The sequence below is a fragment of the Fulvia fulva genome, chromosome 8, assembly GCF_020509005.1.
Source record: "Fulvia fulva chromosome 8, complete sequence".
NCBI classification, from domain to species: domain Eukaryota; kingdom Fungi; phylum Ascomycota; class Dothideomycetes; order Mycosphaerellales; family Mycosphaerellaceae; genus Fulvia; species Fulvia fulva.
In genome coordinates this window covers 1,267,911-1,283,594 of record NC_063019.1, presented here as the reverse complement: position 1 = coordinate 1,283,594, position 15,684 = coordinate 1,267,911, and the positions used below count along the sequence as shown (strand labels likewise).

The window sequence follows — 15,684 nt, the reverse complement described above, 5'->3', positions numbered from 1 at the left end:
AATTACTCAAGTCTCCTGCAGTATCTCAGCCCGCAGGATAAGTGCAACTCCTATGGCGAGTCTCCAATTGTAGGCTGCATATCAGCTGCCAGATGACGATACCAGGTAGGACCAGCCTGTACAAACCGGAACTCGGCGCATCTTCGAGGTCAGCGAGCAGACGCAGCAAGACAGACGAGAAGTAATGACTCCGCCAGACTGTTGCTCAAGGCAAGTAATGAAGCCGTTCCGAGTTTCGACATGAACACGGCGGTAGATACAGCTCCACAGACTATACAACACGCTGTGATTTGTCAATGGGGCGTGTTCCTGATCGAGTCTGGAAGGTCTCTAGTTTTAACATTTTGAGGGACTTTAGGCTAAGTCTTATCTAGGCTCCTGGTGTGCGCAGCTAGCTTACGTATGCTCCGTTCCTGTTAGACTGGAGGTACGTATTTCTTCGAACCCGATCATCGCCGAGTAGGCATCGCTCACACGCAACACATACACTACGTTACTAGGTCAGCGAGAACTTCACCGAGAACGAGTGGAAAGGATTCTTCGAGAATGCCACTCTGTATGTATGCTCGACCCATTCCGACTCAAGAAGCCCCCCTCGTTCGACACAACAGCCGCCGCAATACTCGCCGAAGCGTCGACCTTGCCAAGGAGTACTACGGATCTATACCACCGTATAGTAGCAAGCATTACGCCCGACAATGCCACTTTCGAGAACACCGTGCGGCCATTAGCCGAGGACGAAAATGTCAGGTCGGGGAGAGAGAACCACCTTCGCTTCTATGCTTCCACCCATCCAGCGAAAGAAGTCCGGGAGGCCTCCCACTCCGCCGCAGATATATTCCAAGCCGCTGAGGTTGAAGTTTTCTCGCAGAGAAAGCTTTTCGCCCTTGTGAACCACATCGTAGAACAGGTCAGAGCTACTTCTTCAGCCACTTTCGGCGAGATGTCGTGATACTATCTGACCAAGTTCCACCAAAGCTTTGTAGCAGGAAGATGCGGGATCATGGATGCCGACTCCCGCGAGAATTTCGTGATACTGAAGAAAAGAGCTCATCAATTGGCCAAGCAGTGTCGCAAGAATCTCGCGAATGAGAATACGGGTCTATGGCTTACCAGTGACGAGCTTAAAGGTCTGCCCACCAGCTTCATATCCCGACTGGTTCAAGGCTAAAGCAACAGCGAGCACGCGGGATGCCTCTGGCTACCTACCAAAAAGCCGTATAGCACGTCTGTGCTCGAACTCGCATCGGACGAAACAGTCCGGAAGAAAATATTCTACGCCGTCATGAACCGCGTACCTCACAATATCCCTCTTCATCGCGAACTCATCCTTCTCCGAGACGACACAGCGCGACTACTTGGCTGGGCTAACCACTTTGAATTCAAGACGTCGCAGAAGATGGTGCAGACCCCTGCCGCTGTGCTGCGGTTGTTATCGGAGGTGCGCGCCGCTCTCAGGCCAGTCGCTGAACGCTCTGCTCATGAGTTGCTGCTCTTGAAAGTGGAAGAGTCCGCTGCGCACGGCGCACATATGAATAGCGACAAGCTGTTCTTCTGGGACAAAGCCTATTTCGAGAAAAATGATGATATAAAGAGAAGTGGTAACAACCAAGGACCTCCCCTATCAGAGTATTTCGAGCTCAACGACCTTGACGAAAATGTTCGAAATATACGTGCAAATCTTCGGTTTTAAACTTGTTCCGATCGAGACCAGCGGAGATCGTTCAGTGTTGGACCAAAAGCTGATTTGGCACGAGGACGTTCAGATGCATTCCGCCTGGATAGTCGACGATTCCGGGGACCCCGAGTTTCTGGGCTATGCGTATCTCGATCTATTTCCACGCGATGGAAAATTCACACATACTGGTCAATACGCCCTGCAGAGAGTCAGTATCCGTCATTCTGCAGAATCTTGTCCCCTTAATGCTGACGGCCGTCAAACAGAGATATCAAGCCCCGGACGGGAGTTGGTTCCACCCCTGTTCGTGCCTCGTGATGAATCACCTAAAACCGACAATGGACAGGCCGACCTTGCTCGATCTGAATTATATACGAAGCCTCTTCCACGAACTAGGACATATATACCATTGTCTGTTAAGCCGCACTCGATTTTCCAAGCTTCATGCGGTTGATAGTGATTTCGTGGAGACACCTAGTATGATGCTGGAGCAGTTCTTCTGGGATCCGCGGATCATCGCCGACGTCTCCCTCCACTACTCGTACATCAGTCCAATATGCGACAGGCGTGGCTGTCGCTTCAGCACAATGAAAAGAACCAGAGAATCGGGGCGGACACAGATTATTCGGATGTTATCCCACCACGCCAGCTTAGTCGCGAACAAGCTGTCTTGCTAGGAGCCAACGAAAAACATCGCCGAGTCCGCACGTCGCTGAACGAGCTATTCTTCGCTACTTACGATATTTTGGTTCACAGCCCTCAGTCCCACAAAGATCTTGAACGAACCAATCTCGCCACTCTCTACAATCAATTGCGCTCCGAAGTTTGTAGCATACACGGGGTCAACGAACTCGATGAAGAAGGCTGGGAGTACTGTCAAGGTCAAACAGTATTCCGCGCCATTCATGGGAGATACGATGCGGGATACTATGCCTACATCCTGTAAGTTTGAGCCTAATTGCACACCGCGGGTGAAAACTAACGACACACACACCCACTAGGGGTGGCTTGTTTGCGATCAATATCTTCGAGACTGGGTTTGCAAGTGACCGCATGAACGTAGAGAACGGGCGAAGATATCGTGATATGGTTCTTTGCAAGGGAGGAAGTCAACCAGAGATGAAGACTCTGGCCTCATACTTGGGCCACGAACCCGCCTCGGAACCATACCTCAAATGGCTCGGCATATATGAGGCAGGAGAATAGATTTGTGCACGAAACAGCGACACATTCTCAAGAGCCAATTTGCACAGCTCATAACCCAGATCGAGCATGATGCTTCTCAATGGCCACGCCTGGCTCACTGATCCTGGATGGTATTAACGTACAAGTGGACCAGCGCACTGCGCTACGGAGCCGCCGTCGTCCACTTGTTCGACGCTGCTGTAGCATCCGACAACGATATCAGGCCGATAGGCGACAACGAGACGTCGCCAGATTGTGATGTCGAGAGACTGCTAACACGGTGGACCACGAAGGAAGCAGCGATCACTGGGAGACAGAATGTTCGTCTTTTTGATTGTGGAGATGCTACACATGATTAAGGTTTGCACGAGCACCTATCTTCCTGACTGGAGAGCAGCGCATGTTTGCAGCTGACCAACACATATCTTGGCAGCTCCGGCCCCGCCGCGCCTTCTGTAACGATCTCCTGAATTCCTTTCTTCCACTCTGTTCCAACCACCGACATCGAACTTTGGATCCTGTCGCCACATCTCCTACTTCTTGGCAGGGGTCAGCAAATGCTGAGCAGGCGATCACAACAGGCATCAGTTTTCTTGATTTTGATTCGACAAAGTACACGGGGATTCGCAGGGAACTTTTCTTCATCACGCGCCAGGAAGACCTGCCTGAAGATGTGGACGTTGTCTGCAACATTCATAGTCTGAGAGGGTGGAGGACGGTGGTTGGTGTGGGATGTTGCGTTCGATGTGAGATGGTACGAGCAAGCTCCTTCTGGTCGGTGATGAGAAGAGGACCAGACCTGCCAGCCTTGGGCAACTGAGATTGCTTGCGAGTGTCTAGGCAGAGATTCTGAGGCCAGGAGGGCTGCTTTGCTCATTGTATCTGCCTGGTGAGCGTGGGAGGACCGAGCTGGAGAGGCAGCAAGTCCAAGTACCGTTTCGAGGGTGGTTGCTTCAAGCTCTCTTTCTGATGATAGCCGTGGAGGATGTATCGCCGAAGTCTGAAGGAGCATAGATGTACCTCTGACAGCGTGAGGAAGAGAAGGCATGCAAGGATCAGAAGAAGGTGGATGAAGGTATGCAACGTCGGTGAAGCTGATGCAAAGAGACGAGAGATGTGGATGAGAGGAAGAAGAACAAGATGGTTAAAAGGTGCAGGGCTACTGGAAGAAGAGCGATCTGTTGACACTAGAGCAATGACATGAGCCAGAGGAAGGTAAGATGTGCTCTGGCGTAGGTACGTTGAGCGATGAAGCAGTAGCTGCTGACGTAAAAAGCAGGTGAACTTCATATCAGGCTGCAGGTGCATGTCCATCGTAGTCAGCAAGCCACTGACAATTCCATTGTGTTCAATTCACCTTTGGAGTGGATTGCATTCACGATATTGAGCACGGAATGGCGCATGTAAAACGCGCGGCAAAGATTGCTTCAGCTCACGACCGCGTGCCGTTGACAGGACTGACTTTTCGGCGTCAAGAATGTAGGTAAATCCTTAGCAAGTGCAAAAGGCACATCGGATTCTCAGGATGCAGGTGACGCCATCAACTTGTTGCAAGGTCCGACAACTTGCGCAGTCGCCACTGTCGACACCGACGAGCAGGAGCTACACAAAAAAGGAAGGTACCCGACACATGTGCGATGACGACTTCATTCCCACTGTCCGTGAGTCGATCCCTATTTCAGACGTGATGTTTCCTCCTCCCTTGGGCCCAGATGCCGCATCAGAGGAACCCGCCGACGGACTAACCCTGCTATCCCACATCTTCTCACACATCCATACCATCAATTGCGCTACTCTCAGCATCGCCAAAGTCAGCATCGCCAAAGAGGAAGAAGAGCATAGCAACGATCACAAAGAAAGGTGTCGCGAAATGTCGGCTGTGACCCCGAACCGACGACTAAGGAATGTCTTTCTTTGACCCTATCATGGAGATGCTTGACAACGCGAGCAAAATCTCAGAAATGATATTGACGTGTAGGTGGAGGGAGGACCAGGATCTGGCAGAAGAAGTGTTAGGATCGGGTAGAGTTGGCGGCGGCGGGAAGAATCAACATCCGCTCATATACCTTCAGTCCGAACCATCCTACCACTCATACTCCTCTCTAAACAGTTATCATCTCTTCAGTTACAGTATGTAGTATTGTTCTAAGTTCTTCACCAACCATTGCTCCACATCTTTCCGTGCCATTCATTGGTCAGTATTCTTGGTTGTGGCGTGGTCCGTGCGGTGTGGGTGAATGACCGGCGTTGGGCCGGCTAGCATCCTCTTGCCAGGAACGACAGCGACAATACTCCACTCCAACAGTGTCTCTCAGCGCCGGGACGCTATCTTGTTTAACCATAACCGAACGGAAGCAGGGTTTGCATGCAACAACTTAGACGAGTTACAACCTGGCGCGGCCACTGAAAAGCGCTCCGGCGCTTCCAGACGCCGTAGACGTATGGAGAATTAGCAGAAATCAATCCTGTCATTCAGTATTGGTGTGGGATATAGGACCACCATGGCTGTGTTCGCTGGCTAGAGCAGCTGCGACTCTCTTGCGAACGTCTTCAACAAGCATCGGCTTGAAATCTAGCACAAGCGTCCACCTCATGCTCCAAAGCTCTTACTGGAAGACTTCTTGTGGCCATACTGTGACGACACGTAATTATCCGCAGCGGAATCGATGCTCCGCAACATCGTACTGGGTGACTTCTTCGGGTCGATATGCTCCGTCACTGACGAGGCGTCGATCATGCTAGGCACACTCTGCGATCTGCATCCGTTCAAAAAAGGAGTGGCAATGGGAGGTCCCAACGTCTGGAGGCTGCCAGGTAACACCAAACACTGACCTGCAGGACCCGAGGAGCGTCTAAAGTATATGGGTTCACGGTCCGTGGAGCCAGGTGTACAGCAGACCAGCCACGAGGTTCTTTCAGCCCTGGTCTGCTCTTGATCTGCGGCCAAGATGTGTGAAAGTGCCGCAGGGCTTCTAAAGCTTGCTAGCGATCTCTGTCTGAACAAGGAAGTACAGCTCGGGTACCTAGCGACATGCAAGGCCCCTCAACATATCAGTCGGTCCTGAACCAATCGAGCTGCATTCTACGCTGCTTCCTCCCGCTCGGGCAGAACCCTTTTCGAGTAGCTTATATGCGTCTTTAATTGCACGTCGTCAATTCTCCGCAATGAAATGTGCGAGCATGCGAACTTCTCGTATTCACTAACCCCCAGATCAGCAGCGTATGCACCAGCGATGGCTACAAGTCTTGAGATCCGCACAAATATAGGCTAAAGTCGAAAGCAGCCTTTGAGAAGTGCCTGGTAACATCGCAGCTCTCTGAACCGCCTGGTGTTGCATCAAATGAGGTCCAAGAATCACGCGACAATTCTGGTGTTTGAGGCGTGTCTGTTCGAGAGATTTCATCGCCGAGCACCGCTCAGAGTCGGTCGATACTGGTTGATCCCCTCATAGCCTCGTTTAGACTTCTAGCGGACTGGGGAGCTTTGTGTCAATTACCTGTGCCAGCAAGCACCGACCAGCTGTTCGGAAGCGGTGTCTTCGTGAGTCGTCCCGATCCAACAAGTACACGATCTACACGTTACCAGAGCTGATTGTCAAGATCGACCGAATGTCCAGCCACGCCACGCACGTAGTGAAGCTGATGGCTGTCGGAAGTCCGCATAGCTACGAGCACATGTCTTGTGCATTTCCAGGGAGAGGGCGCATGGCCACTACCGCAGCGCCGCGTGCCAACGAACGCATGGGAAGGGGCAGGTCGTTGCGGTCAGTCCAGCCGTGTCAATCTGATAGGCTTTCCAAGACCAGATGCACATTATGAAGCCATGCATCTTCCAATAAGTCGCTGCAGATGCCTACAGACAGTAGCCTGGGTCGCTGCTGCCCCTTCGAAAAGCTCCGTGTCGGAAATGGAAGATGAAGAGCAATCCATATTGCAGCAAGCAGGCAGGTCCGGAAAGATGGCAAGACCTCCGGCAAAGAGGTTCTTCTGAACATGTATAAGAATCAAAAGGCCATCGCAGTCTCTGGATTTTCTTGAGCATCAACATCAACTTCAACACCCTTCCAGCAAGTAATTCGACAATGATGCTCTCCTTCGCTGCCTTGGCCACTCTGGCGCTCATCGCGCCAGCATACGCTCAACAAGTCGGGACCAATACTCCCGAGAACCACCCACCGGTCAGCTACCAGAAGTGCACCGCATCTGGTTGCACGACTGTGAACACTCAAGTCGTGCTGGATGCCAACTGGAGATGGTTGCACAGCACCAGTGGTTACACGAATTGCTACACCGGCAACACTTGGTAAGTAATTCGATTCAGCTTAAGAACGAGGCACTGATATGACTTGTTAAGGGACACTTCCCTGTGCCCAGATGCCACTACTTGTGCGAACAACTGCGCGCTTGATGGAGCGGACTATCCAGGCACCTATGGGATTACTACCAGCGGAGGCAACTCGCTGAACCTCAAATTCAAGACCGGTTCCAATGTCGGCTCGAGGGTGTACCTCATCAACGGAAACCAGTATGAGATGTTCAAGTTGAAGAACATGGAGTTCACCTTTGATGTCGATGTTTCAAACCTGCCATGTGGACTCAATGGTGCGCTGTACTTTGTCAAGATGGATGCCGATGGTGGCTTGTCCAAGTATCCGACCAACAAGGCTGGTGAGTTGATCTCCTACAAAAGCCATTCCGAGACGGATTGAGCCAATGCCTCCGCATCTCCAGAGGCTCTTTGCTCGCGTTATTAAACATCCGGACTAATATATCTCATCCCAGGTGCCAAGTATGGAACCGGCTACTGTGATGCACAATGTCCGCAGGACCTGAAGTTCATTGGTGGAAAGGTGCGTCCGAACATTTGCTGCCCTACGGAGCAACAAAGAACCACGACCGTCAGTCGCTAAAATTTTGCAGGCCAATGTGAATGGATGGATACCGTCCAATGGAGACCCAAATTCCGGCACTGGCCCTACCGGCTCATGCTGCACCGAGATGGACATTTGGGAAGCAAACTCGATTTCCAACGCCGTAACTCCTCACCCATGCACTACCGATGGACCATGTACTTCCAGCTCTACCTGTGGTGTCGGTGGTGAGCGATACTCGTCGTACTGCGACAAAGATGGCTGCGATTTCAACCCATACCGATGGGGAAACAAGACCTTCTACGGCACGTCTGGGATTGTGAACAGCAAGTCCAAGATAACTGTCGTGACACAATTCATCACCAACGACAACACCGCCACCGGGACTCTGACTGCCATCCGTCGCCTGTACGTTCAGAATGGTAAGGTCATTCAGCAAGCCAACACCAACATCCCAGGCATGACCAGCACCAATGAGATCACCGATTCGTTCTGCAAGCAGACCAAATCTCTGACTGGCGACACGGACAAATTCAGTTCTGCGGGAGGTCTTGCTGCTGTCAGCAAGGTCATGGACGCTGGAATGGTGCTTGTCATGTCTATCTGGGATGACCATGCGGCCAGCATGCATTGGCTCGATTCGACTTACCCGGAGAATGCTTCGCCCTCACAGATCGGTGCCGCACGTGGACCTTGCCCGACTACAGGTGGTAGTCCGAAAGATGTCGAGGCACAATACCCCAACTCGAATGTCATTTTCTCCAACATTAAGTTTGGAAGCATTGGATCAACTTACCCTCACTAAGCTAGGGCCCAAGGCCGAAGAATCGTGTAAGGGTGGTGGGCGAGGGGTTGGACGATCGCGCCTTGGGTGCCTGGAGAGTTCGTTGGCTATGAGGTCCCGTCGTGTGCCTTAGCATCCGCTCGCTTTTGTTCGTATGTCGCTGGGCAGGTATGTAGCAAACAAAGAAAGATCGATCAATTGATCGCACCAGCTTCTTCTTAGTACGTCAGGTGGCTACCCAGGGCTGCTTTTTCTGCAGTCCGCTATGGCAGTCTTTCTAGGTCCGTGAATAGGAATTGCTCATGAGGTTGATGATGCTGCCTTGAAAAATGTGCTGTTGGCGGTTGTGAACCTCCAAAGGTAAGCGTAGCGGAGTGGAGCTCTCTACCAACCCTTCTAGACTGCAAAGTAGCGTGCGATCCACGCTACCGCTACCCGACGTACAGTGCTTATTATACGACGACATAGGCGTTAGCGACGAGTACATGTTTGCGAGTTCGCCAACAGGCACATTGCGGTAGGTCACGTGACCCTAAAACTTGAAAGTTGACCAATCAGAGCGGGCGCCAAGGCTAGTTGAGGGCTGGTGATAGAGCTCCACTCCCTCGCTGACGCCTCACCTACGTACTCGCAAGCTCGTACTCCGGTGTGGCTAGCGCTCGGTCGCTACGCTTAATCACTTGGAGCCAGGATTGTGACAAACCCATGTGTGGGTGCCTGAGGCATCATAGTGTAATCTCGGCTTCAAGTAGCTTCCCCCTTCCGCTCTTTCGACGCAATCACCGACATCAACACAGTCCTGCATCTACTAGACCAACTCATCGATGGCAGTACAGACTAATCCCGCCGTTTTGGTGTCTCCTATACTTGCACTGAACCGCGACCCCTATGAAATGCAAGCGTGGCTCGCTCGCGGACCCAAGGACGACCTCCCTATCACACATGAGTCGCTAAGTCTTTGAAGCTGTAATACAGGTAACTTATGCTAAGAATATATGAGACTCGAGTTGCTGTCGTCAAGGGCTCTATACTTCCAGTGCATCGAATGTTCGCGTGCATTCGAGTGCGCTCTGGTCAGGGAGACGGACAGCTCGATGATTCTGTTCCAGCACACGAATGGACAAAGCAAGGATTCATGCCGCCTCCCGAAGAAAGGGGAACAGCAAACCGTATAGAGGGTATATAATGTCGGCTGGATTCTGCAATGGTCCACATCAAAATCAGATACTGCACGATCATGCAATCGCCATACCCGGACCTCCGTACCATCGAGGGTGCACAAAGCCACATCCCTCGCTACTTGTTCCGTTACTGGCGCTCCAAAGGCTCAATTCCTGGACATACTTCCGAGTGCAACACTCCTGACTCAATCACACCGAAACTGTTGTTACCTAACAGCTCTACCTTCTCATCAGACTTCTTCTCGTACACCAAGACGCAGCTCGGGGCCTGGGCAATGTCGCACATGTCGCAAGATGGTAACAGGTCCATCATTAGCGAAGGCTCCGATGATGGCGGCGGGTCCGATGGTGGTGATGGGCCTGACGATGATCCAATGACACCGTACTCTACCTGGTCTCAATCTCTGGCATATGTCATCGCCTGGGCACTCGACGCTCGCAAGAGGTTTCCGGCTGATGAGACTGACGCGCATGTCTGTATTCTTGATACCACAAAGGTCGACAACGTGATCTTACACAGTGAGGATATTGAGATCTACATTTCAGACTTGGTCACGAAAGACCGCTGGCAATATCTAGCATTCGGAGTCATTTCAGGTGCTGGATACGAGGCAGTCAAAGTCGATGCACTCATGCGTGAAGGCCTTGGAAGCTTTTGGACGCGCCGTCACCCGATCGATGACAACTCAGCACACCCGACCCCGAACATCAGCTTAGGCATCCAGCAGACTCTCGTGAAGACTGCCACCGCGGTCGCTCAACGCTTCACCACAGACCATCAGCTAGCTGTGGCTGCAAATTTAATGGCCATCGGAGACAAATCTGACAACGAACTCGAAGCCATCGCTCACGAGCTGCATAAGATATTCGTGACTCCAGCAAGTTGGCGGCAAAACCAGAGTCTAGTCTGGTACTATCTGACTTTGCATGGCGTCACGGAAGCACGGCAAGCTGTGGAGATCATGAGGAAGATCATGGTCTTCACCGACAATCACGGAATCCTGGAAACACCGCTCACGGACGGTCGCTCGGAGAGGTACCTCCAGCGTGAGGAACGAGAGTTCAAGGAAGAGATACAGCGGCGTAACGCTGACAGGGGTGCTATTTCGCCATGGCCAGAGTCAATGGCTGATTATGTGAGGTACGTCTACCCGCCAAAATCGCCTGAGACTGGACATGGAGCTTGAGGAAAGTAGAGGAAGCCTGAGAGATGATGAGTTGGGTGCAAGGGTTGTGAAGGATGGTTGTATATGGAGATGTGCGCTGCTTTACCCCTTGCGTTTTCCAGGTTGTCATCAGGCAGACCAGCACACCGGTACTGTAGCCTGCGATCGCCCAAATGTCCTGTCCAAAGATTCAACAAGCTCCAGTTTCGTGCAACAGCTCCGCTCGTCAGAATGAGCTTATTCGCTCGGCTGCCTACAGACATCCATGTCGCAGTCTGCACAGCTGTGGGTCGCAAAATCGAAGCGCGACATATAAGACTCTGAGCAGTCCAATGCCACATGTGCCATCACAAAGCAAGCAAAGCGCTCGCACGATCCAAATGGGAACCCGTCACCTCATCTGTGTTTACCACAAAGGCCGCTTCCAGGTCGCGCATTATGGACAGTAAGTGCCAGGACGCCTTCTGGCGCCACACTGCCACTCGGATCTTCTACTAACGCACCAAAGATGGGACGGCTATCCCTCTGGCCAGGGTATAACGGTCCTCAAATTCCTCATTCGACCCGGCAACATCGAGCGTCTCAAAGCAGGGCTCGAACACACCAAGATCATCGTAGCCAACACTTGTGAAGACTTCGCCAATCTTTCTGAAGATGATCGGCAGCTTCTCCAGTCAAGCGCTTCATGCTCCCGCGACACTGGCGCAAAGATTCTCGACATGGTCGCTCAAGCTGGAGATGCAGATACAGCTGAGGGCAAAATCCCGATTGTGCTTGATCTGGAGTTTCACAAGGATGGGTTGTTCTGCGAATGGGTTTATGTCGTTGATCTCGATGAGGAGGCTTTGGAGGTGTATGTTGGAAGGTTTGGCTTGGAGAGGAGACGCTTGAGGCCAGGTAGTGTGCGGTTTGGTGAAGACAGTGGAATTGGCTTGATTGAATCCTTTGCGTTTGACAGTCTGCCGGAAGATTTGCAGCAGTTGGAAGTGCATGACGCAGAGGAGTGAGGTCTTGTCAGCATTGGAGAGGACTCGGAGTATCCCCTAGCTGCAGCATTAACCTCGTCTCATGTCGTAGCGCAAGATACTCCAGTGGCTTGATTCGTCCTACCCATAGTGACACAAGAGGACATGGGTCTCGCAACTAGTGCAAATCATGGCTCTCGTGCTTTTGTGGCGTACCAGATAATGTCCGGCAGCAAGGACAACCACTCCGCAACATCTGTCAGAACTGCATGACTTCCTGTTATGGACAGCAACACAGACCAAGCTTGGGGGTAAAAGTCCTACCCACCTGTTCTTCCCCAGGATCGAGGACACTTACAAGTATCCTTTCGTATCTTGTCGTTATGCCACAGCCATTTCAGCATCATTCTCTCCCACCCGCAGCAGCACGAGCAATAGCATCTCACAATGAAATTCTCCCTGATCCTCGCAACGCTCCTCACAGCAGCTCTTGCCGTCAGTATTCCAATACTCTTCACCAACACTCCTATTGACGAACCCCCCAGGCTCCGACCCCGAACCACAACCACCAGCACCACACAGTCCCTTGCCCGGATCCAGCTGCCCATGTCAAAAGGCATGATTTGAGCGACCCGAAAGTGGCGATGAGTGAAGTAAGTGCCCACTCAATCTACTAGAGGATTGATCTGTCGTGCTGATATGATTGTCGAAAGCTGATTGAGATGGTCGTCTAGTGGTCCAAGGCTTTCCATGACTGGCGTGATTACTTTGAGAAGTGGAAGGCGGCTTGGAATGGTGGGCAGTGATACGTAGGAGATGGTAGGTTTTCGGTCGTTACAGATGCTCGGCTTTAGAATGTGATGGCATGCATGATTGCCATAGTCCAGCTCGAAATCAGAGATGTTTTCGACTTCAACCAGCCCGAGTGTTGTGCAAGATCCCAGATCTCTCAGTATTACAGCCCAGGTCGTATGTCATCCACGGGCACTTCTCACCATAGAGGTGACCAGAATATAACGTCTTCACATACACAGTATATACAGCACATCTACCCCTGTGCATTCCTCCCCGCCGCCTCCTCGCTAGCCTTCTCATAACTCGTCCGATAGATGTAGATACCTTCCACCGCACTCACAATTCCCAGCCCCAAAGCAGGTCCCGCCCAAAGTCCAATAAGATCCCAGTGTATCCCAAACCCAAGCCCGAAACTCAACGGCAGCGCAATGACATAATACGCAAAGAGGTTGATGTACCCACCCGCCTCCTGCTTTCCTAAGCCGCGCAGCAATCCGTTGCACTGAGCCGCGAGGGAATCGAAGAGTTGGAACGCAGCGCAGACGGGTAATGTAGCGGCTGCGAGGGCCACGACGTCCGCTTCGGAGGTGTAAAGCCAGGGAATGTAGGAGCGTAGGGAGGAGAGGAGGACCATGTTGAAAACGCCGATGAAAATGCCCATGATGAAAGTGACTTTTGTTGTGACTTTTGCCGCTTGCGGGAGGCCTGCGCCGATGAGGTTGGCGACTCGCGTGCTCGCTGCGATGGAGAGTGGGAACGGGAGTTGATAGGTCAGGACACTGAGCGATTGGAGGACAGTGTTCGCTGCGAGGTGCGTAGCGCTGATTCTTGCCGATGCGAGCGTGAGGATCTCGAATGCGAGGAATTCTGCCAAAACCATGACGAGGCCAGGAAGGGCGAGTCGTACCATGGGACCCCAGTTCGTGAAGGCTTTGCGTGTGAAGCCTGGCCAGCATTCCATCCCGCCGACGAAGCGGACGTAGAGGAATAGGAGGAGGGGCATGAGGCACTCGGTCACTACCACGGCGATAGGACAACCAATGAAGCCCCACTTGAAGACCCAGACGAAGAGGTAATGCATCAGGATGTTCAGAGGCGCGGCAATAAGCAGCACGTATAGCGTAGCATCGAACCGTCCCTGGGCTTGCACATATCGTTTCGAAGCCTCGAAGCACGCATATCCTGGCGCTCCGATAATCAGTACCTTCAGATATGCGCCTGCAAGCTCGGCAATCTCGCGCTCCGGGACGATGTAGTCAAGGATTTCAGTACCAGCTAGCCAGATGATCGCGATTGGAATTGTGATCGCCCAAAGGAAGAAGACCATGCGCTGGAGGTACAGACCAACAAGTTTCTTGTTTCCAGAGCCGTAAGCCTGGGCGCAGAGGGTGTCTAAAGACGTAGCGAGACCATGGTAGACTGCGTAGCCGGTTATGTTGGCAGTCATAGATCCTAGTGAGACTGCCCCGAGTTCGTTCTTGCCGATGTGGCCTACTGTGAAGACGGATGCCAAAGTCAAAGAGTTCTGCAGGATGAAAGTCAGGATCAAGGGCCCGGAGTAGCGGCTTAGAACTTTCGTCTCGCGCTGCCAGGTGGTGTTGATTTTGCCCGCTTCAACTGCTTCTTCCCACTTCTTGGCAATGTTTTCTGGTGTGTCTTCGCCGCCATACGGTGCACTGGGATCACGGCCTCCGGGAAGGAGCGCTGTTGTTTCGGAAGGTGAAATTCCATCTTCTTCGTCCACTGCGACTACGCTCTTCTTCCTCCCGCTAAAGCTCATGCTCAACACTTTTCTCAAGCCATGTCCCTGTGAGCTCTCGCCGTCCCTTCTGTTTCGCGGGTGCTTTGGCGGGATGAGGTTGTTGTCTCTGAGCAGACTCCTCTCTTCACCGATGGCAGCTTCCCAGTCCTGCTCAACAGGCACTATCGACTCTGGCTGCTGAGTTCCCAGAAACGGCCTCGGTGTCGCAGCCATGTACGATGGTCGCCTGTGGTATCCGGTCATGGAATGAGGTCCCATATCCGGCATATCCCGCGTATTCGTCCTGCTCAGCGCAGCTCCCAGCTCGCCTCCATCTTGCACATTGTCGTCCTCTGTGAACTCTCCATCTTGCAGATCTTGCGCGATAGCTTCCTCTGCGATTGCGGCGATCCTGCTGTCTCCCCCATGCTGTGATCTGTAGCTTGTGCCAAAGCTTCGTGACGTCTGTGGTGATTCGCTGCGCCCTCTGTGGCCTGTCGGCGATTTGATGGGTTCGCTGTGGCTCATGGTGGCTGTCGTTCGTTATCTAGCTTCTCGCGTGGCGCTCATGAGCGTGCTGTGATTGTGGTATGGCTGTTTGAAGTAGACGCCGTCCAAGATGAGCTGTAAAATGCTGGGTAGAGCGACACCGCCCAAGATTGCTGGAAACGGACAGTGCAAGCAAGAGGTGCAGTAGGTATATGTTCGGGATGCCGCAGCGTCTTGCACGCTTACGCTTGTCTTGCTACGCGGTACCTCCGATTATGCTGCGGTCTTTGTGCTAGAGTAAGGGAATGGTATACAGAAAGCAAGAAAGACCGGCAACAATATGGACCTACATATGGTATGCGGCATTGGGTTCGTGACTAACAGTATCTGCAGTAGTGCATGGCGGAGTCGCAAAGAGGTACGAACACCGGAAACGGCGTTCTTGGCCGTGCACGTGCTGTCTGGATCGGGAAGGTCGAGCCAGGCGATCTGAGGGAAAGATATGAGCGGATCTTGACAACAACTCCAGAGCCGCCATCAGAGATTTGATGAGACAATGGGATACTTGACTGACTCTTTACCACGGTGTGCATATCATGTTGCCCTACGTATGTCCCCTGCCGGAATCTCCCGACTGCACGTCTGCTCTCCATCTTTGCTGCTACCTCAACACTCTCTGGGAGAGTGAGAACCATCCTGGTGGACCATTTGGGTACGTCTCCAGAGCTCATCCAGCTTACTGAAGCGATATGGACATAGCACGATTACCACCACCGCCACGAAATACACTTCACGGACCACCGACACCCCTCACCACGGGCTAACATAG

At 52.4% G+C, this 15,684-nt stretch overlaps 6 protein-coding genes across 6 annotated transcripts; 5 read left to right on the top strand and 1 right to left on the bottom strand.

The window, feature by feature from the left end:
* Positions 1-1,285: 1,285 nt before the first annotated feature.
* On the top strand, positions 1,286-1,693 carry CLAFUR5_11048 (uncharacterized protein; the record flags this gene model as incomplete). The annotated part of the gene is made up of 1 exon (XM_047910196.1): positions 1,286-1,693. The coding sequence occupies one exon, from the start codon at positions 1,286-1,288 to the stop codon at positions 1,691-1,693; it is 408 nt and encodes a 135-aa protein (XP_047765312.1).
* Positions 1,694-2,234: 541 nt separating this feature from the next.
* CLAFUR5_11047 (Saccharolysin) lies at positions 2,235-2,884 on the top strand (the record flags this gene model as incomplete). Its single annotated transcript, XM_047910195.1, has 2 exons — positions 2,235-2,620; positions 2,680-2,884. 2 exons carry the CDS (start codon positions 2,235-2,237, stop codon positions 2,882-2,884), a joined length of 591 nt encoding a protein of 196 aa, XP_047765311.1.
* A 4,061-nt stretch (positions 2,885-6,945) lies between these two features.
* Positions 6,946-8,539, top strand: CLAFUR5_11046 (putative 1,4-beta-D-glucan cellobiohydrolase A; the record flags this gene model as incomplete). Its single annotated transcript, XM_047910194.1, has 4 exons — positions 6,946-7,166; positions 7,218-7,531; positions 7,646-7,713; positions 7,784-8,539. The coding sequence occupies 4 exons, from the start codon at positions 6,946-6,948 to the stop codon at positions 8,537-8,539; spliced, it is 1,359 nt and encodes a 452-aa protein (XP_047765310.1).
* A 1,216-nt stretch (positions 8,540-9,755) lies between these two features.
* CLAFUR5_11045 (uncharacterized protein) lies at positions 9,756-10,886 on the top strand (the record flags this gene model as incomplete). The annotated part of the gene is made up of 1 exon (XM_047910193.1): positions 9,756-10,886. The coding sequence occupies one exon, from the start codon at positions 9,756-9,758 to the stop codon at positions 10,884-10,886; it is 1,131 nt and encodes a 376-aa protein (XP_047765309.1).
* A 152-nt stretch (positions 10,887-11,038) lies between these two features.
* Positions 11,039-11,872, top strand: CLAFUR5_11044 (uncharacterized protein; the record flags this gene model as incomplete). Its single annotated transcript, XM_047910192.1, has 2 exons — positions 11,039-11,310; positions 11,374-11,872. 2 exons carry the CDS (start codon positions 11,039-11,041, stop codon positions 11,870-11,872), a joined length of 771 nt encoding a protein of 256 aa, XP_047765308.1.
* Positions 11,873-12,878: 1,006 nt separating this feature from the next.
* Positions 12,879-14,894, bottom strand: CLAFUR5_11043 (Ethionine resistance-conferring protein 1; the record flags this gene model as incomplete). Its single annotated transcript, XM_047910191.1, has 1 exon — positions 12,879-14,894. One exon carries the CDS (start codon positions 14,892-14,894, stop codon positions 12,879-12,881), a length of 2,016 nt encoding a protein of 671 aa, XP_047765307.1.
* Positions 14,895-15,684: the final 790 nt, after the last annotated feature.